General features: G+C 42.8%; 2 protein-coding genes across 7 annotated transcripts in view; one reads left to right on the forward strand and one right to left on the reverse strand.

Annotated features, from left to right (window-relative positions):
* Positions 1 to 21,119, forward strand: part of LOC119011466 (dipeptidyl aminopeptidase-like protein 6) — a 90,191-nt gene extending 69,072 nt beyond the window's left edge. For all 4 annotated transcript variants that reach the window (XM_037084617.1, XM_037084618.1, XM_037084615.1 and 1 more), the window contains 23 exons: positions 896 to 990; positions 1,101 to 1,175; positions 1,260 to 1,312; positions 1,760 to 1,841; positions 6,266 to 6,386; positions 10,725 to 10,879; positions 12,063 to 12,160; positions 12,373 to 12,499; positions 13,245 to 13,283; positions 13,387 to 13,494; positions 13,568 to 13,659; positions 13,737 to 13,784; positions 15,018 to 15,130; positions 15,808 to 15,855; positions 15,945 to 16,043; positions 16,176 to 16,245; positions 17,590 to 17,784; positions 17,876 to 17,930; positions 18,020 to 18,122; positions 18,216 to 18,271; positions 18,404 to 18,476; positions 18,587 to 18,660; positions 19,722 to 21,119. In XM_037084617.1, coding sequence (XP_036940512.1) covers positions 896 to 990; positions 1,101 to 1,175; positions 1,260 to 1,312; positions 1,760 to 1,841; positions 6,266 to 6,386; positions 10,725 to 10,879; positions 12,063 to 12,160; positions 12,373 to 12,499; positions 13,245 to 13,283; positions 13,387 to 13,494; positions 13,568 to 13,659; positions 13,737 to 13,784; positions 15,018 to 15,130; positions 15,808 to 15,855; positions 15,945 to 16,043; positions 16,176 to 16,245; positions 17,590 to 17,784; positions 17,876 to 17,930; positions 18,020 to 18,122; positions 18,216 to 18,271; positions 18,404 to 18,476; positions 18,587 to 18,660; positions 19,722 to 19,868 — 2,126 coding nt within the window. In that variant the 3' untranslated portion in view covers positions 19,869 to 21,119. The remainder of the gene's footprint in view (positions 1 to 895; positions 991 to 1,100; positions 1,176 to 1,259; positions 1,313 to 1,759; positions 1,842 to 6,265; positions 6,387 to 10,724; positions 10,880 to 12,062; positions 12,161 to 12,372; positions 12,500 to 13,244; positions 13,284 to 13,386; positions 13,495 to 13,567; positions 13,660 to 13,736; positions 13,785 to 15,017; positions 15,131 to 15,807; positions 15,856 to 15,944; positions 16,044 to 16,175; positions 16,246 to 17,589; positions 17,785 to 17,875; positions 17,931 to 18,019; positions 18,123 to 18,215; positions 18,272 to 18,403; positions 18,477 to 18,586; positions 18,661 to 19,721) is intronic.
* Positions 21,120 to 22,679: 1,560 nt separating this feature from the next.
* The window catches only part of arhgap21b (Rho GTPase activating protein 21b), a 35,943-nt gene continuing 31,547 nt past the window's right edge, over positions 22,680 to 27,075 (reverse strand). For all 3 annotated transcript variants that reach the window (XM_037083268.1, XM_037083267.1, XM_037083269.1), the window contains 2 exons: positions 25,962 to 25,993; positions 22,680 to 25,847 (listed from right to left, as the gene is read on the reverse strand). In XM_037083268.1, the coding sequence (XP_036939163.1) occupies positions 24,285 to 25,847; positions 25,962 to 25,993 (1,595 nt within the window). In that variant the 3' untranslated portion in view covers positions 22,680 to 24,284. The remainder of the gene's footprint in view (positions 25,848 to 25,961; positions 25,994 to 27,075) is intronic.

The following is a 27,075-nucleotide window of genomic DNA, read 5'->3' on the forward strand; positions in this document are numbered from 1 at the left end:
GTTAGTTTTAACTGCTTGAATTTGTGTTGATCCCAGTCACACTTGTTGAATTGTCACCACTGTAGCTATTTCTTAAACATGCAGCATGGTGATTAGCTAGCTAGCTATACAGAAGTCATCACAAGGCTTGTGTGTGCGCAACGCCAGAGCAGAGTAAGAAACTGAAATTGACCTTTTAGTGAAATAAAGCTGAAATCCATTGAACAAAATTCAGGCTGGTGAGAAACCAAGAAAAATGAAAGGTGAATATAAAAGCTTAGTTCAAACCAGAAAACCACGTTGCACAAAAGCTGCAATGTTGAGGATATGCCAGGAGCAAATGCAGGACCAGGCAACAGATGTAGAACAAGCAGACAAACTGACAAAGAGTGAGGAAAAAGTGTTTCCTGAAACACAAGAAAACAGGTGGGAAAAAGACAAAAACAGGAAGTGTAAAGCAAAACACCACATATGAGGAGAGTCTTTCAACATAATACAGGAAATAACTATACCAAACCCCAAAACTATGACAGTTTGATGCTTTTATATCTAAAAAATTAAAACAAACAAAAAGAAAAACTCAGATTTACCTGTTAGGACACAGAATAAAGAAAATGACAGTATGAGTTCACCCTAAACTAGCAATTTGTGCAACCAGCAGTTAGATGTCACTGTTGTTGACTATTGCACCACAGATCTTTTAATATTACAGTCACCGATGAAAATGACAACAAAAATAAACAAGTTTGCTGATGTCATATATCTCTGCAATGCCACCTCAAGCCAGAAGTGGTTGTTATAAGCACATCATGGTGAATCTGTCTACAGAGGCACCGTGCAGTCAGAATAGAAACTCTGTCTTGATACAGCTTCCGTCATCTTTGTCTCTGATGGCTGATTTTTTTGGCGTCTACAGACAATGAGCTGCTGTACCGCACCAGGGATGGAGATGTTGTCAAGCTCAACGTTGACACGAAGGAGACGACTGTCATTGTGCCGAGCCAGCTGTTTGTGAGTATCATCTTGCTCCGGCATTAATACTTCAAGAGCAGCAGGTACACCCTCCACTGCTGCTGAACCGGGTGTGTTACGACTGCTGGTTTGTTTTTGATCCCATCCAGGACAGATCCAGAGCTGCCAAGTACCAAGTGTCTCCGGATCTGCAGCATGTGCTGTTTGCCTTTGAAGTGAAACTGGTGAGAGACGATCTCGAGTGCTACCTCGCGTTGTGTCATTTTCAAGTCGTCCCTCTTTAACTGTGATGTGGTTTGTCTCTGCAGATCTACCAACACTCCTATGAGGCCAAGTACATTATTTACAGCCTTGTGACACAGTAAGAACCACCTCTGTTGTGTTTTTCTCCTATTATCTGTGTGTCTCCCTTGTTCCTCTCTCTGATCTGTGACCGGACAATACAATGCCCCTGGCCTATCCTCATGATACAGCCCATTGATGTGCACCCCATTTACCTGGTTTTGCTCCCCCCATTGTGTGAACGCATTTAAGTTCAGTTTAGTTTGTGCATTGTACCTGGCCTGTTTTTAGCCTTTCATCCATCTTTGTCTGCTTATGTCCCCACTGTTCCGTATTTGTGGCGAAGCAAAGCAAAGTCAGCTCGTGCTAAAAAAAGGATGTGGATGATTGATGAAGCCTACAACGAGGGAACAAGCCAAAATACAAAACGACGAATACAAAACGACTTGCTTGCTCCGACTGTGCATTGTACATGCAGTCGAGGCAAATACCGCATTGCTTCTTCATTCATGTGTTGTCTCCACAGGGAAACTTGGCCTCTGAATCCCCCTGAAGTGCATGAAGCTGTCCTGAAATTTGCCGGATGGGGACCTCGAGGCCAGCAGCTGGTAAGGAGGCCGAACCCTGGAGCTTAGTCACACCGGTGGAGATCTGTCAGTACCCGCCTGGCATCGCAGACGAGGCGGAGTAGCCATTTCAAGTGGAACAGATAGATGTTGTGGGAATAAGAGGTTTATGTTATGCGTAATGGCCGCTTGAAGGGGTTCCTGGGCAAGCTCTCCTTCATTTGACCTGGATGAGCGTCGCTGTGAAGTCAAATAATTTTCAGTTTGACAACTTTGTGACAACACATGCGCTGGTGAGAGCCACAGTGGCAGATGGCATCTCGGTGGCACAACCCGAGGGTTGGACAGTCTGGGGTTGCTCGGGGGGAGAAAACACATGGCACTGACTAAAGTGTGTGTGTGTGTGTGTGTGTGTGTGTGTGTGAACAGATTTTATAAAATGCACCAGTTGATGTCCAATTATGCAAACAAAATTGCTGATTTCAGTTTATTTTCTTTGCAGTTTTTCGAGCTTAAAGAGAGAAAAATAATCAGAATAGTTCAAGCTATCATATTTGCAGCAGTAGCAGTAAAGTGACTCAGTAAAACATAATTTCAAATTTTAAATGAACTTCCGAGAAAAACGTCAGAATCCTTTGGCAAATACCCATTAACAAACACCTCATGTGCACCAGAGGCATAATGACACTTATCCATCAGGAACAAACGGGTTCAGTGGTGTTACGTTGTTGGAGAGTCTGCAGTGGATTACAATGGAATAGAATGCAGCTTATTATGACAAAGGTGGTGAATTAAGCAGTGCTTTTACCCAAAACCACAACATTTTCCTGAGTTTGGTAGAAAACATTTCTGCAGCTTATACATTCACATTTGTAGATGTCATATAACACATATGGACATGTTCACAGTGTGTGAGGGGACAGTGGTGGTGTTGAGCCACTAGCCCCTGAGCATGGTTCGAGACAGCGTTTCAACATATGCGAGTGTCAAGACACTGGATATTATTAACAGAAGTCGTGATCTCATGCTGTATTTGTAGCAACCAAAGCAGTTTTTTTTTTTTTTTTAAAGACAGAACAAGATCTCTTCTTCACCCTGAACAAGTGGTTTTTGTGCCTAAACCTGTACAAACTATAAACACAGCATTGTCACAACATGAAATTGAAAACTGATCAAAAAGAAACAACATATCCGTGGTTTTCAGAAATGTACACACAATATTGTTTCTGGCAATTGGGCTGTCTTAACCTGTAACCAAACCTTAATCATTACGTTGTCACATTAGACAACTGTTTATTTCTGCAACAGTGATCTGTAACAAGGCCTCAGGTCAGAAACCGCATGAAAAAAAACAGAAGATATATGTCAAATACTCATCTTGTTCATTTAATAATTTAATCATCTATTTTGTTAAAATATCCTCCCCCTAACAAAAAGTAAATAAATGAACGTTCAGAATTTTAACTGTTGGACGCAAGATGTCTCCTACTTCACTGTAAAGACCGTTCTCAGTGTCAAGTTTGCACATCGCACTTGTGTACGCCAAATATCAAACCAGGATTGGCTTCCAAACTATTTGTGATGTCACAAAACAGGCTCATAGGACCACTTCTTTCGAAATAAGGTGTTCAGTCAACACAAAGAAGATTTACGCTTTCAGTAGATTTACATGAAAACAGCCTTCTAGTGTCAAACTCTGTGCATGCATCATTCAGCACAGTGAAGCTCAAACACTTAGCCTGCGGAAGAAGACACATTTATTTATTTCTTCTAAGAATGAGGTTTGCAGCTCTATTATGGTCCATGGAAAGACCCCACAGCTTGATACGGCTCCCTCCTCTGTGCCGTTGACCTCCACTGTTTTCTCAAATTAAAAACACCACACAGTTCTACAGGTGGACATGTTCCTCCATCAACATGAACATGGGCTCTTCCTGCTGCTGTAAAAACTCACTAGTGCACCAAGTGTGTATTCATCCACCGCTGAAAATAGTCCCCGAACAAACATACTGTCTACTCCTGTGTTGGAAACATTGGCTAATAGCTGCAGAGCCAAGCACTGTATTTTGCCCTTTCTGCATTAAAACCATTGCGTTTAGAGCTGAGTGGAAGAAAGCAAACCAAACACTGTTAGTTTTGGGCTTTTCACGCGATTTGTTGACACTAAGAATAATGGCCGCCATACCCTGTAATAAGCTTAAAAGTGCAATTGACCCAAGCACTGGTAATCTTTTTTTGTTGTGTTATCTCCCCTAATGCGGCACTCCATGTTGACTTTAAATTAGTTTCCGTTTGGATTGCGGTGCTCAGACAACAGACGGCGCCGTGTTTCATCAGCTATCACTTCAAAGCTTTCTCTTCCTCCGTAATTGTTCTTATCGTATCATTTGCTTAAATTACAGAGACATAGCTGTGAGGAAATATTAACATTTCGGGTGTGTGTTGAGAAATGTGCCTGCCCGAGGAAAAAGGAAAAAAAAAAGAAAGCAGGTTCATTTGCATATGGTAATACCTGACTGTTGTTACTGTCGCTCCGTGTTTGGTTTAATGAACAGCTCAGGTTATTCGAGAAAAAATGAGATAAGCTGCGGTGTTTTGTCTCTGACCGACCCGTCGATGTCAGACTTGTTTTCCTTTTTTTTCCCCTCCCCTCATGGTTTCTGAGTGTAATGATTTTCCAAGTTGATCAGAATTGGGGCAATTCATCATCGAGTACTTCATCAGCATGTGAGAAAAGATGAGAGGCGTGTGTGTGTGTGTGTGTGAGTGTTTGTGTCGGTGTGGCTGTGTGCAGTGAGGCGTCATACGTACAGTAAGCGGAGAAGGGAGATGAATCCTGCACCGCTCTCCTCATTAAACAGCGAGCAATTACTCTACCGTGACAAAGCAATCAGTGGGACACACACACCCTCACACAAACACACACACCTGACAAAGAGGTTATATTGACAGAGAGGAGGAGGAGGAGGAGGTGGAGGGGGAGAAGCAAATGGAAGAATGAAATGAATATGTGAAACTTACGAAAGTAAAAAACACACATGTACACACAAACACACACGCGAGACTCCCCGCTGATGGAGCTTCACAGGTATCTTTGATGTCGCCACTTTCATCCCTCCACCCATTTGAAATGACTATTCTCTCGCCTCTTCGCCTATTCTCTCTGTTTTCTCTCATCTGACTCCCTTGAAGTTTGGAAAAAGTCGCCGAACGAGTGAGCAGAAGTCAAGAGATTGCCACCTGCTCCGCTTGATTATTCCGGTTTTCAGAGGCCGTTTAGGATCAATTACCGCTAAATGCCGTAATGGGTTTTTCTGCTGACGGTGAGCCCCCTTTGAACCTGGAGGCTTTATGTATCTCATCCAATCATTTTCGTGTTAGTATTACTTTGGCGCAAGGTTTAATTCACAATCATTAGAATGCTGAGAATTAAATTTTTATGCGAGTCTTTGAAAGCTGCCGATGATTTTCCTTTCTGTTCCGTGGCGGGCCTTGCAACATTCGCCAACTGGCTTTCTTTGCTCTACACAGCCCGTGCATTGATCTGTTTTCCTCAGATGTTGATCCCCTTCAATATCAAATTTTGATTTTCTCAACAGCAGCCCTGGATGAGAGCAAAAGGAGTCTTGTCTTTTTTTCTTTTTTTTTTCAGATTCGAGAGGCTTAGGTTCAGCTGAAGGAGGTTTCAGCTGACAGCCTGGTCACACCAGCGCGGCCTGAGCTTCAGATACAAATCAATCCCACATTCATCTCCCTCGTACTGGCGCCAGGCAAAGCGTCGAAAAAAGCTGGAGTGGGTTGACGGAGGGTTTTTAAAGTGTCACACACTCATCTGCCAGTGGTGTGTCTTAATTCCCTCAGGCGATGCTATCGATGGCGCCGAGGGGCTTAAATCAACAGTCGAACCCGCGGCTTAGCTCAGTCCTCGCACTCCCCCAGCAGGCAGCAGAATGTCTTAATAAACAGACGGGGAAGGAAATGGAGTGCTTGTGTATGACTTCGAGGATGTCTGTACATGTGAGTGTGTGTGTGTGTGTGTGTGTGTGTGTGTGTGTGTGTGTGCCTGCAGGGCCTCAGCCAGCTCCAGCACGTTGATTAGCGACAGTAATGGTTTCACACAGCTTTGGAGAGGACAATCTAGCTAGAATTGTAATTAGGCAAATATCCATTAATACAGTGCTTAAGGCAGGTGTTGACTGGGACTGTGTTAGCTCGTGAGTGTCGTTCAGTGGGCAGATGTGTGTCCGTCTGGATTAAGATGGAGTCGGGGCTGTGACGAGAAGCCACAGGTGGGTTTTGGCGTGCTGTGTGTGATGTGAGAGGCTGTGAGGAAAAAGTGCTCTCAGCACTGCGCTGCAGAAAATGGAAAGTCAGATGTGAGCCAAGCGATGCACACAATGATTCCAGGCGACAAAGTGGAGACACAGAGATTAATGGTGGCTCTCCTGCTCTCCTTCTCTGTCCAGATCTTCATATTTGAAAACAACATCTACTACAGAGCAACAGTGGAGAGCCGAGCGATCCGCCTGGTTTCCACCGGTAAAGAGAGAGTCGTCTTCAACGGCCTTGCTGACTGGTTGTATGAAGGTATGTATGACGGCAACAAACAAAGTCACTTACATGTACATATTCTTGATACAATTAATCCAATTCAATCCTCTTTGAAAGGCTTTCAAAAAGATGTTGGAGCCTTGCAAGAACTTACCACCATTCAGCCACAAGAGCCTACACATAGTTTAGAGGTCGGGCTGTGATGGCAGGCGATGAAGTCTGGCTCACAGTCGTCATTCTTGTTCCATTTAAAATTAATTAGACGGGGTCATGGTCAGCGTTATGTGCAGGCTGGTCGATTTCTTCTGAAGCACAGTCAGCCAACCATTTCTTCACAGAGCTTGCTCGGTGCTCGGAGGCAATGTGGTGTTACAGTTGAAGGTCTTCGCCATATCGTTGTGTGCAATAGCGCCAGGATTTACCTTGAAGCCCACCTTCACTGATATTTCATAACTTGAGGGCAGTGGTAACAAACTGTAGGTGAAACACTCATACACGCTTTTTAATAAAGTTAGCAAACATGTTAGCAAATGGTTTAGTTAGGGAATATGATAAAATGTCCTCTGTTCCCCAGCTCAAGAGTATTTGACCCAAACTCACGAGGAAGGTTAATTTAAAATGTGAGTAAGTTTGCGAACATTCATGCTGAATTCAGTCAGATGCTGCTCTTGCTGTGTCATGTCGTGTTAGCTGGCTAATTTGCTAACTGCTGGGTGTATCTTAAGGCCACATGTTAAGCGGCTAGTCGCTAACTTTCTCTCTCTGCTGTTTGGTGCTGGTCAGGTCGCCTTCAAGTAAGTTAGCAAACATTCAGACTTAGTTCAACTGGTCGTTGCTCTGGCTGTTGTGTTTAATGCTGGCTGATGTGCTAACTGCTAGGTATTTCTGAAGGCCTTATGTTTGTTAGCTACTGTCGCTGGCGCTGGGCTGTATTCAGTTTAATTTTATGGTATTTTTTGTTGAAAACACGTATATTTTTACTTGCCATTAAGTAAACAAATATCCTTATTAAGGTAATGCTTTTGCTCTACCTGCTAAATCTATCTAAAAAGCCTTATGTTTGCCAGCTAGTTGCTAAATTGCTGCAGTAGATTTTTTTAGGCCATTTTTGTCGAAAACACTAATACTTCTAATTTTCAGTAAATAAGGAAACTCTCCTTTTAAATCTTAGCATGTCTTGCTTTGAAGCTAGATAAGGTGCAGACTGCTAGGTCTGTCTTCAGTACATGTTCACCTCAGCTAGCAGCTAACTTTCTCATCTGTATCTTGTTTTGAGAACAAAGACTGAAACGAAACAGAAAAGTTGGCTAGTCTGAAAACCAAAACAATAAGCTGAGCCACGTTAAAATGCGTTTGTGTTTTTGTCAGTCCTCTCATATACAAGTAGCCACGTGATCAGCTGTAGAAGTATGATCATTAATTACAACCTCTGCAAATTGGAGCCACAGCGCCCCGAACAAACCACGAAAAACACTCCCGGTGTAGAGGACGACCGTTTAGATGCGATCTCGTGACACCTGCCCCCACCTGGAGGCGTGTTTGTGTGCCTGATTCCGTTTGAAAGGGCACAGCTGGATACGATTCAGTGCCCCTCCTCCCGTAGACTTCACCATAGCTCATCTTTGTGTTCAGGCAAATTTTAATTAATTCATGTCTGCAGCGCTGCAGTCTCACTCAGCAGATGTTCAAAAAGCCTTGCATACTTGTAATTAAATATGAGACATTTTCTGATTACTGCATATGTTAGACAGACCTTCCAATTACACCCCACTTAGATATGGCTTTGTTTACGGATGCAACCGCCATGTTTATCCACCGTGCGATCATTCATAATAAAAGTTTATAGGTTTCTTGTTTAGTTAGTGGGGATATCTGCAGTGATTATTGATTTTGGACTCATCCAGAAGGTTTGGGATAGTAATTGGCATGTAATTACGTTGTGTAATTGCAAAATGCCAGTTATTCAGAGAGGAATTCTGTGACAGTGCATGAAGAGCTTCAGGGTCGGCTGTAATCAGTCTTTTGTAAATGGGATTATTTCTTTGTAACAGACACAGAGCACGACATGAAAGAAGTAATCCATTTCCACTGCTGGAGAAATGTTTGTCATGCTGTGTTTTCCTGTGTTTCACGGAGTTATCGGTGGGTGACTCGCTGTCTGTCATGTAACTTATGGTACGTCTCACTCACACAATTTGTGCTGTATTGTTCGGGGGACTTGGTTTAGAAAAAGTTGTATGAATACGGTTCAAGGTGAGGCAGCCTCGTATCTCTCAGGTATTTTTAAGTTCTGCAGTTGGGCAACCTCAACCTTGAGCGAGAGAGTGTTTACTTTGCAAGCAGCAAATGTTTCCGTCGTAGTGCTGTGAGCGGTCTGTGATAAAGAAGTAAAACAGGTGATCTCATGGGGATTGTAGTATCTTGATTGTCATTTTTTGTTTAGTTTTTTTCTGCTGCAGTGAGCGGATTTCCCAGAGCTCCACTCACATGCCTTGAATATTGGGGAATAAGGTTTTTACACAAATATGAAGGTGCTGTATATAACTTGTTTTTTAGTTACAGTAAATCCTGCTGTTGTTGTTGGATTATTCAAACCAAACATGCCGTCGCGTCAAATGGAATACTTTAGATGTTGGGCTAAAGAACCTGTGCATCAAATAAACTCACTGGGATCCAAACTAAAAATCTGAAATAAAGTCCTGTGGGATTGAACAATGACAATTATCTGTAAGTCTTTGATGTTGATCAGAGCTGATAATTATTCCCTCACTTGTCATAATAATGCATCAACAAACACGTGCTCTGACTTTGATCAAGAGATTAAAGATCGGTGAAAGCCATGGGATTGAAGTTGGGATGAATGTTTCCTGTGGAGCAGTGCGTCTGGGAGGTGTTGGAGATGAAAGCAATTGGTTTAACAAGAATGCAACATGTGTGTTTGTGTTTGTGGGTTTGTGTGTCTGTATTTAGACTTATCTGTCAAGATAAATGTGGGTTTATGTGCCTTTTCTCCAGCGGATGGAGGCTTAGACCACCATTTGCCTCTAACAGCCTCTACAGTGATGTGTAAATATGAACAAAAGCCAACCCAATCACCAGAATATGTTGGCGATGTGTTTTTTTTTTCTGCAAACCACAGATATGTTGAAACTTAATATTTCTCTTTGTCGTAACTTTGTGTTTCTATAGGTTCAAGTTTTCAGTCTTGTGTTGTGACAAAGCTGTGCTTATGGTCTGGTTAGGATCAGGCACAAAATCCACTCCGTTAGAAGACATCATGTTTTGGCTTACCCGGTTTTATCGCCACAAACACCGCTGCAGATTGTCTCAGTGTCTTATAAGAAATATCCAATTTTGTTGCCACTAACATGGCTGTAAAATGTCCCAGCGTCTCATTTAAAATATCTGGATTTTGTGCCGTGAACACAGCTTGAATACATCCCAACGCGTCATTAAGAATGTCCAGTTTTGTAGCATTAACACAGATGGAAAATGTCCCGACATCTTGCAAATGTTGAAACGGCCCCTTGAATAATGGTCTTTTGCTTGGCAGCCATCTTGCTCACTTCACTTTTCATGACATGAGAGTCAGCTCATATGCATGTTATGTAAACACGATATGACATGTAGTGTAGGAATGATGATATGATACACAATATGTACTAAGTCTGAACATATCCGTGATTTGCAGAATGAAGGATGATGCCAGGAGTTTGTATTAGAGGCTCCAGCCTTCAGAGAAATTGTGCTGGCTGATCTGTTCTGTGGGCGCAGGCCTTGAAAAATCCTGCTGCACTACAACAAACTTGTTGGCCTTGCAACGAAAACTCGATCAAATGTTGAGAAGCCAGCACTGAATAGTGTCCTTTACCCACCATCACCCTTTTCATTCACAGCAACGTGAAGAAAAATTAATCATAGCCTGACACATTATCACATCAAGGTTGAACTCATCATTTTTGTCAGGAAAAGGCTGGTGTTTAAAACCCTGAGTGTAAAACAGTGGAGTGTGAACTGTGTGATTTTCATAGAGCTCTTCTGCCCCCTGCTGGAGGAAAGTCAGTGCTGAAAACAAACAAAGACAGAATGGGAACCTGTCACAATTATCACATTTTCTTCAGGAGGATGTAATTCTGCACTTTTAGACAGAAAGGAAGCAAGAAAGATAGAGGGAGGGTGTGACATCACCTGGACATCCTCTGGCTCATGTTTTTGGATTATAAACTTTCACAGTATTGGGCACCATAAATCACATATGCTAATGGTTAAACCAGCTGCTGTTGAAGTGGTGACATATTGGAAACAGTGTTATCAGTGTCAGACTTATGAGATACAACTGCACACAGATATAATGATGTAAAGTCTGTTTCACAGAGGAGATCCTGCAGACCCAGGTCGCCCACTGGTGGTCTCCAGACGGGCTGCGTCTCGCCTACATGACCATCAACGACACGCTGGTGCCGAAGATGGAAGTTCCCTTTTTCACAGGAGCACCTTACCCCGCCAGCCAAGAGTACCACTACCCGAAGGCAAGTCTCTGTTGTTGGGGTTTCTGTCTTCTGTTTATTTTGAAAGTTTCTCCGTTGTGTGCCTTGTTTTGCTTTACACTTCCTGTCTTTGTCTTTTTGACGCTTTCTCCCTGCCTTTGTGTACCTGGCGTTTGACTCGTGTCTCATTTGCGTCTGTTCCCAAGTCTTGCATTTGCTGCTGGTGACAGACAAATTTAGAGACTAGCTGGTGAACAAAATGGAGTATTTAGCAGCTGGAGAGTTTGCCATTTTTTCTTAAGTAAAAGAGAGTGAATAATAGACTTAAATTCACCAGGTGGTCAGAAACACCAGAAACGTTGCTCCGGTTTGTGCTTCTCATGTTGTTATTTTTCAGAGTCGGGTCACAGAGGGACGCATCAGTTGTTCAAAAAACATAATTAACCGGCAAAGTTAGTCAAAACCAAAGGGTGGTATGAAAACACTTACCACTTTTCTGACAGTATTATCAGAGCCCTCAGAGATTCTCGTCGACATCTGGATGAACACATATTCCATCTGCTGCACAATAGAAAAGATATTCAATCAGATTCAAAAGTTACAAGTCTGTTTCCTACTCAGGTAGCTGGCGGACTGCCGTCTTTGACTTGATTCGCAAACACACTCATAACTCGGGAAAGTTTTCTGTCATAATATTTTTTCATCCAGATGGTTAGAGGAGCCTTGGAGGATTGTGAAAATGATGTCGGAACAACGTTTTAAACAACCGTATCTCTCATGTAGTTATTGAATTACCTTTACAGAGGTAACTATAAGTTTCAACCATCGATGTCTTAAAAACCCAAACTGGTGGATGTGTCAGACAACAACCGCTTGTAAACAATATCCACTGAAAAGATGATTGTTGTGTTCATGGCTTGTTTAGACTTCACCTGTGTGGCCACAAAATCAAATATTTTGCCATGCTGATGTTTTACAGGATTTTGATAGATACGACTTTTTACACTATTGAAGAATTATTTTATTCTTCCTGGAAATTTTTTTTCTCCTGGATTTTTTTTTTTCACAGATGGAAGTAATGGACCTTAGAACGATTATCCTGGCAACATTTTTTTTTTTTTGCAACCAGATGGCAGTTCACAGAAACACTTACCCCTCAGGGCTTCCTCTCTATCTTAAGTTGAAATCCAGACTAATCTCTGTAACTTCCTGTTTGCCCCTGCAGGCTGGGGAGGAAAACCCTGTAGTGCACCTGTCAGTGGTGAGCCTGAACGGTCCCCTGCACACAGTGGTGATGAAGAAACCTGATGACCCTCGAATAGGGTGAGTGACAGCCCAGCGGCTGTTAGTTGGTTTGACAGGACAGCATGAAAACACAAGATGTAATCGTGCAGGTCTTCAGCAAGAAAGCTTCTTTAAACCCACAGTAGTATAAAGTAACAAACACTAAAAATCTCCCTGGGGCATTTTTCTCCAGGTAGCTGAGACAGAGGTTGTCAGTGGTTGTGATGTTCCCTCTCACTTTGTGGTTTCAGGAGGGAATATTATATCACCATGGTGAAATGGGCCACCAGCACCAAACTGGCTGTCAACTGGCTGAACAGAGCTCAGAACAACTCCATCCTGACACTGTGTGAGGCCACAACTGGAGTCTGTATCAAGGTAAAAACATTCAGCAGCTTTTACCGGACAAATGATGAAGTCTGCTGCCACTGTTCAGTCTGTGTTTGTTTAAAGATAAATGTGGGGATAGTGTGTGTTTTTAACACCATCGTCAAATCCCCTGTAAAGAGCAAAAAACAGAAAGGGGCGCTATATAGATTCAGAGAAGAGAGTCAAACTCACTATTCTAATACTTAGAGTATTAAAGAGGTAATAGTACAAACAAGAAATATTTATTTGTGTCAGTGACTGAATAAACAAGCTGTTCTCAGAGGAAAATAAGGTCCTCAGAACACTGTTTGAAGTTAGAGAGATGGCAGGGTCCGCCACACATAAACAAAGTGAAACAGTATGAAACCATGTTGTCTTTTAAGCTCAGTTTGTTTAATCTGTTCATTCAGTCATGAAAATGGAAGAGTTTGTTTACTTAGTTTGTTCAGTCAATTAAGATCTTTTTCTTCTGATAAACATTTCTTCAAGTGCACCTTTAAGCCTGACACAGCTTATTTCCTCTGAGCCTTAGACTGCTTTCGTTGTCCAAAATTGATTAAAACGCCTCACTTCCTTAATCAAAATGAACATGGGCACCGCAGTTTATGTGAGACGATCCCACACACACTCCTCTGGTGCAGCAAATACGTACTAATTATGATCTACAGCGGAGTAAACTGAACTGAAGTTAATTTTCATGTCATTTTCTTTGATTCGTGAAGACATTCGTTCTCTCTCATTTGTTTTTTTCCAGAAACATGAAGATGAGAGTGAGAGCTGGTTGCACAGACAGGTGCGTGATGAAAACACTGCGTCCCTGTTGTTATGCGGTAGTCAAAAAGCCCCCGCGGACACGTTCTGGGCTACATGCAGATGTTTGTCTCTCCCCTCTGCAGAACGAACCGCCGCTCTTCTCCCAGGACGGACACAAGTTCTTTTTCACCAGAGCGATTCCTCAGGGTGGCAGAGGAAAGTTCTTCCACATCTCCATGTCCACCTCCATGGTGAGCGGCTGCACGTTTCTCCTTGTGATGAGGGGTTTGGTGCAGTGTGTTCAGTGTTTTTGTTTTCTTCCAGCCCAACACGAGCACAGACATACTGCAGTCCCTGACGTCTGGGGACTGGGACGTCACCAGAATCTTGGCCTACAATCACGAAAGAAACCTCATGTAAGACACTTTGATGCAACAAACCAGTGCTGCCAGATATCTTTTTGTTATGTTAGTAAAGTTCGGATTTTTCCCAGATACTTCCTGAGCACGGAGGATGACCCCAAACGACGGCACTTGTACAGGTGGGCTTTTAGCAGAAGTTGTGAATACTAATGTGTTGTTTAGAGGTGCTACTTAAAGGGATAGTTCCTGTTTTTTGAAATGGGGTTGTATGAGGTACTTCATAGTTGGTGTATCATCAGAAGTAGAAGGCTGTGGGTGTTTTAGCCGTCTGTAAAAAGGCCAACCTCAAAACATCAACATCAGCTCGAGTGTGCACTATGTTTAGAACATTTTCACCACTCTACCTTTCCCTCAGACAGGTCTTTTTCGATGGGGAGTTGAAGCCGTTATCAGCTCTCTTCAGAGCCTCCAGACTCCTTTGACAAAAACAGCAATTTTACCCCGCAGAACAAGGACGCTGCTGTTCCACCGCTGACACGAGTGGTTGGGTTGTTTGTGTTCTCGTGTGACTCCGGTGTTTAAGAGGGTTAATTCTGATTCAGCAAAGTCACACCAAACACGAACAGGCCAACCAGCAGATCAGAGTGGCAACTGATGTATTCTGAGAGGTAAAATTGCTGTTTTTGTCAAAGAAGTCTGGCATAGACGGAGATAAAACTGCTTCAGAAATAGCTGTTTGATGGCAAGGTGAAGTGGGGAAAATATTCTAAGCTGTATGCGATTAGATAGACAGGGCCGGAGAAACAACCAATTATACCGAATAACCAGAGCGCACATTTTATGCAGGAAGATTAACTTATCCTGAATATTATCCTGATCAAGAAGATGATCCTGACAAACATTTTTTTCACTAGTTCTTTCCCTAAAGACAAGAGTTTTTTGGGGTTCTTTTCCAATTAAATGGCTACTAACATCATCACACATGAATACGATTGAATCCAGATGAGTCTCAGCTTTCCAGTTATATGCAGTTCATGCAATTACAAGTGTCAGCTGGAATTTGGAGTGTTATTAATCTCCCTTCTTGACAGGCTTCTCTCGAGGTAGCATGACGTCGACATGGTAGTTTAAAAACTGAGCGGTAAGTCAGTTTTGGTGATTGGCTGTTGATTTTACACACATTAAACCATTACAGTGCATATCTGTCCCATGTTACCTGAGCTCACTCTTCTCTTACTGCTGCACCCACAACAGTTCATCACTAAGCCTCTGTAAACTTGGGACGTGCTTATCCCCATCCACTGTAGGTGATACACTGACTGTGGATAGGTGCCTCAAACAACCACGCTATAAAAACCCGGACTATCCCTTTTACACCACACAATGATACTGACCTACGCTCTGTCCCACAGCGCTGACACAATCCCTCCATTCAACCGCTGCTGCCTGTCTTGTGAGTTCAACTGCGGCTACGTGGACGTTTCGTTCAGCCACAACATGCATTACTTCGTACTCTACTGTAAAGGTGAGTGTCTTTGACCTTGAACCTCTCGAGTCCAGGCTCTTATTTTTAATTTGTTCTACAACAGTGGTCTGAGAGCGTGTAATTGAATTAGTTCTCCATGTCAGGTTGAGAGCTTATATCGAACTGGACGTGAGCAGATAACCTCAAACCGCTGCTGGATGCCTCTGATTAGCCACAGGAATAAATGTCTTGTCTGACTGCACGCCGGCAGTCATTTGAGCACAGCTGAGCTGATAGACTGTGTGGTCTCTTTTAGTATCTGAATGAAACACAGGGCCCGGTGTTTAGCATTGTGTTTGAGTATTGTTTGTCCTCCTCAGAAGCCGATTTGCTTAAAGGGGCTCACTCCAGAGAGGGAAAGTGCCAGTGGCTTTCTTCATTAATTGGACCTTTGAAGAGTGGAGCCATTGTGAAATAATAAGCTGCTCCCTCATGGGACGGAAGTAGATTATTAACTGCAGAGCTGGCTGGGAGGGTTGTTTCTGAAGTCTGTTTGAGATGAGACAAGGTGATGCTTCTGCTGCAGAGGAGGATTGTATTTCAGGGGCTTCTTGATTGCTGATACGGTGGAAGCATTTGAGACTATTGCCAGTGCCTTGTTAGATGAAATTTAAAGTATCTGTTTCTATTTTTGCTTTCCTGTTTACTGTTTTCTCCCCCTGAACTGTTCTATGTAGGTCCACAAGTGCCCAGCGTGGCGATCTACAGCACCAAGGACAAACAGAGTGAGTGTTGTCCTCCGGTGTTTAAATATCTACAGTGAAATTTCACCAATAAATAGATTTGCCATAAAACCTGTTTTTTCATCCTGCAGAGGTGTTCGACGTGGAGACGAACGAACGCGTGAACGACACGTACAACAACATGCAGATGCCCAAAGTGGAGAACAAGACCATCATCATAGACGACTACAGTATGTTCGCCCCCCCCCATGCTCACATCGAGTCAGCGGTTACACAATTAACTTGTGTGTCCATGCTAATGACATTACAGCTGGTCATCTTGTGTTGTAAGATCTCCAGTAACCTCGTCCTGTGTGTTGCAGCTCTGACGATGCAGATTCTGAAGCCAGCTGGATTCATAGAAACAGCTCATTACCCTTTACTGCTGCTGGTGTGAGTATGAATTCATCTGTTTTCTTTCCGAAAGAGACAGAAAAATTACAGTTTTACAACAATTGAGGTTAAATTTTGCACATTCCAGATTTAAAGGAGATTCACAGGAGATGTATTAAAAACAAAAGTTAAAAAAAAAGGTTCTGGTGTCCTAACTGTTATTGCCTAGATTGAGAGATCCAAAACACTGGATCCTCACATTTCCCCTAATGCTAAAATCAAAGTGTCCTTTCTTAAATCAAATGGCATTAAAGAATGAATATAAACATAGAATATAGAAATACTGTGGTGGCACTCGTGCGTAACGCTGATGGGATGTGTGGACTTTCACCGTCCTCGCGCTGCTAAAGGACAACATGGACGGAACAATTACTGCGTGTTCTCCAACTTCCATCTCAGACTCATACAACCCGTTTTCTGTGCCAGAAAATGTGCACCTTCTTCGTCTTCCTCTCAGTTGTTCCGATGCGCCGTTCACTTGTTGACACCCATTGATGAGAAGACACAGTAGTCCGTCCACCTGTGACACTAACGGCAGATTAGCACCAAAAGAAACATGACGGTCATGTTACATAACCTGCTCACATATACTGTGATAGTGCAGAGAGAAAGTAAGTAAGACTCTCCTGGAGGAACATTGGTGCTTTTCATCTTATTTAGGACATGAGCAGTGGTGCACTTCTGCCTCTTGTGGCCAAAATGTGTATTGCAGAAAGAAACACTTGAGCCTTTATTTCCTCCTTGGAAATGTGTTTTTGTCTTTGTGGGAAAAAAAAAATGCGAAAAATAATATTTTCATTCTTTTTTTTCACCTGGTTTGACACATGAAAAAAAAAAAATCTTTTTAGAATGGAACAGTAGACAAAAATGCCTCAGGGCTTCTGTAATGAAAAATTCAAAACAGATTGCCTGTCACAGTTCCCAGAAGCTCAACGTGAAGTTGTGAAATTGTTCATGTCCAAAACCCCAAGATATTCATTTCATCTTATAAAGACAGTGAAAAACTGCAGATACTCACAATTCTGCAGCCACAACCCGTAAATGTTTTAGATTTTTGCCAATGAATTCATCAAACGTAATTTCAACACTACAATACACTGTAAGGCTTGAATATGATGTAACAAAAACTTATATAGAATATCCTGCACTAGGTGCTCTATTAGTAGAACATTTAGTATTCATGTGAAAGTATTTGTGAAGATGTGAAGATGGTGATTCTTCATTGGATCGTATCATATTGCGAGCTGTTTCTTCAACTGTCTCCACTCCTTGACACTGTCTTGTAAATAAACATTTCACCTGATTCTTCATTTTGATTCTCGTTCTGTCTGTATTCTCCCGCAGGGACGGTACGCCCGGCGGGCAGATGGTGTCGGAACAGTTCCGGGTGGACTGGGCCACGGTTCTGGTCAGCAGCTTCAGCACCATCGTCATCCGCTTCGACGGCCACGGCAGCGGCTTCCAAGGCACCAACTTCCTCCACAAAGTCAAGAGGAAACTGGGGAAACTGGAGGAGCGGGACCAGCTGGAGGCACTCAGGTACGACCTCGGCTTTATCCCCAGGCTTAACAGTCGCCGGGTCCCCAAAACAAACCAGCGGAGGTTTAATCTGTTTTCTTTCATTTTTCAGGTTCATATCCAAAGAGCCCTACATCGATAAGACTCGGATGGGAGTTTATGGAAAGGTAAGGAGAACAAAGAGACTCGTGGCAACTTCCTCGCAGTAAAATTAGACTTCTCAGTGCGTCTCTGTCTCTCCTCTCTCTTTCTTCAGGCCTATGGAGGATATTTAGCCACGATGCTCCTGAGCTCGGAGGAGTTCAACCAGCTTAAATGTGGAACAGCAGTCTCCCCCATCACAGACTTTGAGCTCTATGGTATAATTTCCCACACATTCTTCAGATTTCATGCTCTTTGTCTAAAGAAGCCTGATCCTTCTAACTCCTTTTATCCTCTTTTCAAAATGGCAGCGTCTGCGTTTTCAGAACGGTACCTCGGCTCAAAGACAGATTCCCGAGTATACACGGTAAAGTTTCAGCATTTCATCTCTTTATCCAGCATGTTGTTGCTGATGTGGAACCTGGTGGATCTCAGGGTGATTATTAAGAGGACGCTCGTGACATAAACGTTGGATTTTTCCTTCTTCTCCTTCTCTCAGATGGCAAATTTAGCACACAGAGCGGGTCAGCTCCTGCAGAAGCAGTACTTGATAATTCACCCGACTGCTGACGGTAACATACTCTATATTACAGCTCCGTGCTGTGCTGAATGAAACGCCAACTACGTAACTGTGTCCAGACCCTAACGTGTCTCTCCAATCTCATCTCCTCCACCACCACAGAAAAAGTTCACTTCCAGCACACGGCCAAATTCATCAATCATCTAATCAGCGAGAAGGCCAATTACACTCTACAGGTGAGCTGCAGCTTCCTACAGTCCATAACTGTGACGCTCATTCACGTGTTCCTCAGAAGTTTTTTTTAATGTATTTTTACCCAAACATTAATAAGGAAGAGACCCACTGGGTTTTTTATGTAATCCAGACTGTCGAAGCCTCGTGTTAACTGTGGCTGCAGATCACATTTTTTCATTACACAAATGTAATTACAGAACGTAATAGAAGTCAAGTACACTGGCAACAAGGGTGTATTTGTTGTTTTGTGCAAAAGGCAACAAATGTAAATATAATCGGCAATAAAACTGCATCACATCAGAAATGTATAAAGCAAGAAGAATAAAAACAGCAACAGAAGCCTGAAGTGTGTCGACTGAAGGCGTCATCACTCCGAGCTGTTTCTGAGCTTTCATTCACATTGTTGGATGTTTCTCAGCGGATGAGGTTTGCCCAGTTGCCATGGAAACGTAGATGTCCAAATCCCAGTTTTCTGAGCACTTTAAGGACTTCTTGATAACGTTGGCTGAAAGTCTGAGTGGAGCAGATGAACTTGTTCTCAGGAAGATCATGTGGTGCAGTCGAAAAAAATCACAAAAATGATCTCCGGTGGTGAGACTGTTCTCATGACTTCTGTTTCCAAGGCTTTCAGTCTGCATACATTCTGCAAAATCATATTTTTTCAACTAATTGTTTTATCTGTAAAGTGTCCAAGCAGTGAAAACAACCCTAAACGCCCCCATAATATAAATCTCACTATGATGTAGAATAAAGAAAAAGCAGCAAATTCTCAAATTCAACACTGACCGATAATCTTTGTTAGCATTTCTTTTGCTTTAAAATCTGTTCATTATAAAAATGGTTGCAGATCAATATTCTAGTAATGTTTCAAGATAGAACTTGAGAAACTGAGAACCTATCCTGTTATTGTTGAAGCTGCAGAGGATATGCTTCATTTCTCAGGAATATTTTTGGGGTTCTGGATTGTTGTGTTAGGAAAATACTGACTGTCTCACATAAATGAGTAACGAATGAACAAAAAAACTTGAGTGAGTAAGGTGTGGCTCTGTGTATCCATCTACAGATCTACCCAGACGAGGGCCACTTCCTGCACAGCGAAGGGACGCAGCAGCACCTCAGCCAATCCCTCGTCAACTTCTTCGAGGAGTGTTTCCGGGTGCCGGAGGTGCTGACGGAAGACCAGCAGGACGAGGACGAGGACGACAGTTAAACCTTCCCCCCACTCAGCCCACCGCAGCCAGCTACTACAGCACAATATGCAACTGATGTTTCTAACCCCATCGACCCCACCCCACCTGCTGTCCAATCAGGTTTTAGCTCCACTCTGACATCGCAGCGCCTGCATGTGCAAAAGGGGCCTCGGCCTTCATCCCCCTCTCCTCCGCCTCCCATCCTCTCCTCAAAAGGAAAAACCAGCCAGAAAGACTAAAACAAATCTCAGATGTGAACAGCCCATATCTTCTCTCTGCTGTTGGATTATCCGGACTAGCGCTCCCTCTGGTGGACAAATAGAGGACCAACATCACGTCCGCTGAGCAATCCGTCTCCATCTCAACCCCGGGCACTTTCATCGAGCGCTTTCGCAGCACAAAATATCCCTCCGGTGAAGATCAGTTTATCGTATCAAGATTTATCTTTTTGAGAGGTTTGCCCGTTTTTTCTGATCGCCTTTTGCCGACCAACCTGCTGATAATTGTGTTCACGAGTATGATTACTGCTACTTGTTTCTCAGAATTTCTCTGTTCAGTGTCGTGTCTATGAGTGGATGTCCGGCTGCATCAGTCTTTAGTTGCTTGACAAAACGAGGGCACAATGTGTGTTGTTACTTAAAAAAAAAAAAGAAAAGAAAACCACAAAAAAAACAGTGTCTATACAAAAATGGTATGAAATCATACTTTCCCTCGTCATGTTTTCTGAATCGAACTCTTGTTCTTTTAGTCACTGTGCCTTACTGTGGGTGAAGTGTTCATGTTAGGAAGCCCGCACATGACACTGAAGGTGAGTGAATGTGGATAGGCCTCGTCTGAGCTGTGCATTCTGTTGAGAACTCCACAAAACCAGATCATGATTTTTATTTCCCTCAAGTATTAAGCTGCCTATTAGCGAGGGGAGTTTAAAAATCACATCTCACCTGAAAAACATTGGACAGAACTGAACACAAAATAATTGTACGTCTGCTTGAAAGATGGTATTACACTGACGAATAATGTAAAGTACTTAGTTTGCAAATGCGGTTCTTGATATTTACCTTCCAAACTGACACGCTGGTGAGTTACTCTGCTGAACTTTCATCACTTTGTGAATTTCTTTGTGTGTTCAATGGCTCGACTCTCTCCTCACGTCACTTCTGTTAGTATTGTCAGTGGTTTCTAGTCAGCTGATGTACAAAGTGTATAAATCTTATATTGTTTAAGTCTTTATGTTGTATGTGCAACTTGTATATAAAGCATTTTGAAATGTACCTTTAAGTCAGCGTCATCAGTCACTTTACATCACGGTGGTGTGTAACTCATGAGTGCGTCACTGCCCTCGAGTGTGCATGAGAAGTACTGCAGCGACACTGAGGGCTGAGATTTGTGTCCCTGTGTTAAGACTTCATACCCAGCAACAAGAAAATATGGAGGACCAAAACTGCCAAAATCAAAAATAAATATATGACTCAATGAATAAAATAATGTTATTGAATGCATGAAAATTAAATAAATTCAGGGAACAAAATCTATAAAATGCAGAGGTAAAATGATTTTTTTTAAAAAAAGTACATTTAACAATGAATGAACACAATTGAAAAATAAATGGGAAAGTAAATTAATAGGGAATTAGTAAGAAGGAAACTTTTTTGCAAAAGCAAACTAACATCAATTTTATTTATTTTTCAAAATAATTAATCCCTACATTTATGTTTTACTATCTCTTGTGCATTTACTGGAAAAATAATGTATTCATTGAGACTTTTAATAATTTGAGTTAATTTAATAATTTGACCACTTTGTTTTTGATATTGAGTTTCAGTCCACCACAGAAAAAGCGAAGGTGTTGCTGATTATATTACCGAAGGATCATTTCTATTCAAGTGTCCCGGTTACTCATTGCAGTGATCCAGCATGCCCAGTGACATAACCCTGAAACTGACGCAACATAATCATATTCGGCCATCAATAATTTAATCATATTTGTCTTTTATTACTGAGTCTTGAAAAAAAAGCCTCTGTTATTGGATGTGACTACAGCTGAATCACAACCACTAAATATAAGACCACCTTTCAACTTTTTTCTTTGAAAATCATCCATCTGAATTAATGTGATTTGAAGTTCCCCCGTTTCATATTTCCTGAGGAAACTGTGGAGACGTGCACAAATTAAGGTCACTTCATAGCTTAACTTTCAGATCAATCTGCTGCTTCAGACTTCAGAATTCAAAGTGAACAATTCCAACTTGATCACCCACACTGCTGAAGATTCATCTGATCAGGTTGTGTTCGGTCAGTCGTATGATCTAAGAAACTTAAAAACTTCATATAGGAAAATCATATTCAATTACCTTTAACTTAATTTGATATGTGTTATACATGTGAAGAAAGGCCTTGACAATTTAAATCTTATACTGAATAATTAATGTTTGACTTTAAGTAATGTGTGGTTTCAATTTCCTTCTTTCGATTTGTAAATTCAATACAACTTGATCAGGAGTTTGTATTTTTGTTTTTAATGAGGTTCAAGTCTTCAATGTTCAAAAGTGTGAACTCGGGTCACATGAATTCAGTTGCTGCTTTTTTAAACATCAGGTTGCTCAAATCGGATTGGTGAGCCAGACACCGCAAGTCAAGTTCTGAGAAACTCTGGTTCAAGTGTCTGAAAAAACTTCAACCCATGTTTCACAGAACAAAAAGTTTTAATGTTTATTTTTGGATATGGAGAAAACTCTTTAAAATCAAAGTGAAAACTGATCTAAATAGAAAAAAGCCACATTAAAATCACATTTGACTCAATATTGACAACAAACTTCCGAAGGAGACCAGGCTTAAATTTCAACACTAAGTTTAATGTAGATACTCATGTGAATCAGTAAAAAAAGAAATAAAACAACCATCTGCCATTGACAAAATTTATTTCCAGTGTTTCAGGAGTCTGTGCACACCCCTCTAACAATCAGAGGAACACAGCATTGGTACAAACGCTCCAGCTCAATGAAGTGTTTCCTCATGCAGGGACCTCTCCACACAGAGAAGTACCAAACACAACACCCACACAGGCCACGAGCATCATCATCATCATCATTATCATCTTCATCAACTCACAATACTGTACTGAATCCTGCCAACTGATGGAAATGAAAAGTAAAGCAGCTAAAACATGGCATTTATATGTACATTTAAGTTACTTATTTTACAAGGAATATTTAAAATTCAAGTTCTGTTAAAATCAAAAATGAAAAAAAAAAATAAAGAAAAAAAAACAGGAGAGAACAAAAAATGCGTATAAAATATGTTAAGACCAGAGTGGAATGCCTAAGGAATGGAAGCTCGGCATTTTTGTTACAGAAACCTGGAGAATGACTGAGAATCGACGATAAAAATGTCATTCACAGTAACATCTTCGTGTGTCTCGACAAAGACAATATGGCACCCTTAACATTTCATTGTGAGGCACTTCCTATTGAGAAGAAACACGATATTCAGATCTGATTACCCATTTTCTTTTTTTTTTCTTCCAACTTATTCTTCCTCTGCTGCCTGACAGATGTGTGAACCACAAACACTAAAAACATAACACTTGCATCAGAGGGATGTTGTTCACTGCTCTTTAAAACCACATAACCGGGATGAATAAGAACTACTTTTCCATTTTGCATAAGTCCAGTGTCTCCTCGTCACCTTTGTACCTTTGGAAAGGCCCCTTTGACAGCAGACAGCTTTGTAGGCAGTCCGCATGTGCAGGCTGTACCAAAAACACAATTCAAGTACACAGAAAAATAGGGATATGTACACTTTAGAGTGAAACACAAGCATCTAAAGCTTTTAGTCAGTATTACAGCAAGCATGTCTGTACATTCTTCATTTGGTTACTGAGAGACTCGCTGACTCTGAAGATCGTAACTCTCTTTACACAAAAATAGTTCCTTTGCAATACTAAAAATCTCATTTTACTACTTCCTATTCATTCTAAAAGTCAGTTCATCCTTAAAGCCACTTTACTAAAACCTAACTTGAGTGTCACAGTGCACACTTCCTTGCGCAGTCTTCACAAGCTCATCGTTTCATGAGCCACAGGTCTTCTCAGTCTTCAGCATAACAGGGATTTGTATAAGGAGGGAGGAAATCCTCCTGCTCAGCCATCCCAAAGTCATTTGTCATTTAAAAAAAAGAAAAGAAAAGAAATTTAAAAGGTATAAACAAGATTTTGTTTCATGCTTCTACATGAGCAAGATCAACGATCCCTGTGTGCAGTAATTCTCTTTTCACAAGCACACGCACACAGTTACAGACACACACACTCCAGACAATTTTTTGTACAACATGCCCATTCACGAACATTGGTCACACAACAAACATTACACTGACAGACTCCCAAGTAGGTAAACATCTCACAGACAGGAACATAGACAGTCACGCACGTCCAACACTTCTCACAGGTACTGATAGAAGCGTGAATGGACCACCTGGGAACTTGTGAGTTTATGTGGGTGAGCGGTGGCTGAAAGGCTCAGATTTTTGCTCTGGGGGACGTCTCCGTTCAGCACCTCCGCTGCACGATGTGGGAGTTCAGACGAGGACGAGGCACCGAGGTTCTGGGAGCTGGCACTGCACAGCGCCCCCTGCTGATCAGTGAAGTCCAGGCTGACCTCGGGATTGCTGGTGCGGTGGCGCTCACGTGCAATCCAGTCCCCGATGGAGAAGTCTTGAGAGCTGCACTTGGGCTTCAGCTGGTCCACAGCCGACAGCTCGGAGCGAGAGCCTGAACCGATGCCGACCTGCCAGTCTCCCAAAACGGACAGCTCGGGGAAGTCCCGCTGACCGCCCATGGTGTGCCTGCGTCTGATGTTCTTCTTCTTGCTGCGGCCCTCCGGGGACCGGCTCCTCTGGCTGCCCACGCCAAACATGTCATCCACAGACATTCGCAGACGCACCTTCAGTCTGTCGGTGATCTTCAGCTTCCACGCTGGCTCGGCCTTATCTAACTCGCTACGAGACGAGGAGCTGAGGCTGCCTGTGGAGCGTCCTTTGACCGACCCCATCACTCGTGACAGCCTGTTGGAATCTTTATCACTCCACGCTCCTTCCAGTGAAGACTCGCTGTTGTGTTTCTGTTGAGCGGCTTTCTTTCTGGAAAGCGTATCACACTCAATGAGTCTGTGTGAGGGGAGGGGACGAGGAGCCTCCTGAGGGTCACGATGTTCTGCTTTTCCAACTGTGAACACCGACATGTCGCTTTCACTGTCCGTCTCCATGGGCCTTCCCTCGCTGATCAGCTCACTCCTCTCATCATCAGCGTCGTCTCCACCCCTGCTTTCTGCCACACTCTGCACTTCAGGACTGAGAGTGTTGAGCTCAGCTCCAGTCAGGAACGTCATGGAGGAGGTGGTGGAGTAATCGGAGGTGATGGAGCAAACCTCTGCCGCTAGCCCGCTCGGCCCTGCCTCTGGAGCCACCATCCTGCCTCGCCTCACTCTGGGCACCGACGCCTGAGAGCTGGTGCTGTTCATCGTACCAAGGTCGGACACCGTGTCGTCGTAGTTGGAAGGCGGGTCTGACAGAGAGGACTGGTGAGCCATCGGCATGTGGTAGCTGAGGTTCGGGGAATGGGAGGGCGAGGCGTAGGGGGAGCCGGCTTGAAGGGCAGAGGAAATGTGTTCTGTAGGTAGGGAGGGAGAGGGCTGCGATGTCAGGCTGCAAGAGAGAGACTCTTTCCTGCTGGGCATGTCGAGCTGCTCCTCTGAGCTGTTCCTGTGCTTCTCTTTCTCACTGGCTTCATCTGTCTCCCCCTCCTCCTCGGTCCGGCTGTCTGGGGACCACAGAGGGTGCTGCTGGCTCTCCTCCGGGAGCTCCTTCTTGGGGTACACAGCGTCCAGGTCATCGTCTGAACTGCTGGGTTGAGCTTTGTCCTTGGGCTTCTTACGCTTGCGGCTGGCGAAGAAGGAGGAGCGCAGCATCTCTTTGCTACACTGATCCTTCCCTGACCCCCACAAGCCCTGCGGAAACAAATCAGAAACAGCATTGTCAAAACAAAAGTTATGAATATAAAAACAGCAAAGACAAAAGAAATGAGATTTGTGTGATACATGAGGAAGTGAGGAGGACATTACCTTTGATTTGGAGGAGTCACTACATGCTGAATCTGTTTTAAAAAGAAGAGTATCATTAGTACAAATCTGCTGACCTTCTGACTCGCTAAAAACAGTCAACAAGAAAAAAAAAGAGAAAAGGCAGATTAAAAGTTTGTTCAGAGTGAAACTGGCACACATGACGAGTATAATGAGAGCGGCTGAATGGAAGCAGATGACACATTTTCGGCTCAGAGAGAGACAGCAGGACAACTAACCACATTAAGCTCTATATGGAAAAGTGTAGAAAGCATCAGAGGAGGCCTGAGATGAAGGATGTGAGGAGAGGAAGTGAAGTGAAAACCCAGCGGTTAACCAAGACACAGAAAGCGGCTCATGCTAATGTATCGATGGAAACGACGGCACATCACGGACAAACACGTCAGTCACAGAGCATCACATGTAGCCACCAACCAGCTGTAGGCATTCTTTCCCAACTCAAGACATCACAGAGGAGAGGGAGTGATGAGGTTTGCTCTGACTGAGAGACTTAAGGGGCCTGAGCTGAACAGATCAGTGAGTGTGTGTCGTGGTCGATACAGCTGGCGCAGGCAAGCCTTAGTATAATGGAGAGGTTTCTCTTACTCCGAGCTAGATTAACTCCTGTGGGGGCTCTTTAATGTGTCGTTCTAAACAAAATAAAAGGCAAAACAAAGTTCATAATAAACTTCCTTATCTCACTTTACAAAAAGAGGAGACACGCAAACTGGAGCAAACAAAGATAAGCAGACCAATAGCCCATTTCGACCAAATAGTTACAGGAAGTGCAAGAACTAATCTCAGGAACTGAATGTCCTCTTTTAATGCATTTCCACCACATCTGGAAAACCCATCAAGATTCATTCATTAATGGATTAAAATCCATAATAACTGAGATACAATTCCTCATGTTGTTTGTTTTTACTCTACTCTGGCGCTTGTATTTTAATGGATATAATGAATGGCTGAAAGAAGACTATAACTGTTATACAGCAATCAGCCCCAACATCAAAAGGACTGGCATGTTAAGTGATAACATTGATGAGCTCATTACAATGCAATGTTCTGCTGGCAAACCGCGGGCCCTCGCATTCACCTGGGTGCCACTGGACACATA

Source organism: Acanthopagrus latus, chromosome 21, assembly GCF_904848185.1.
Source record: "Acanthopagrus latus isolate v.2019 chromosome 21, fAcaLat1.1, whole genome shotgun sequence".
NCBI classification, from domain to species: Eukaryota; Metazoa; Chordata; class Actinopteri; order Spariformes; family Sparidae; genus Acanthopagrus; species Acanthopagrus latus.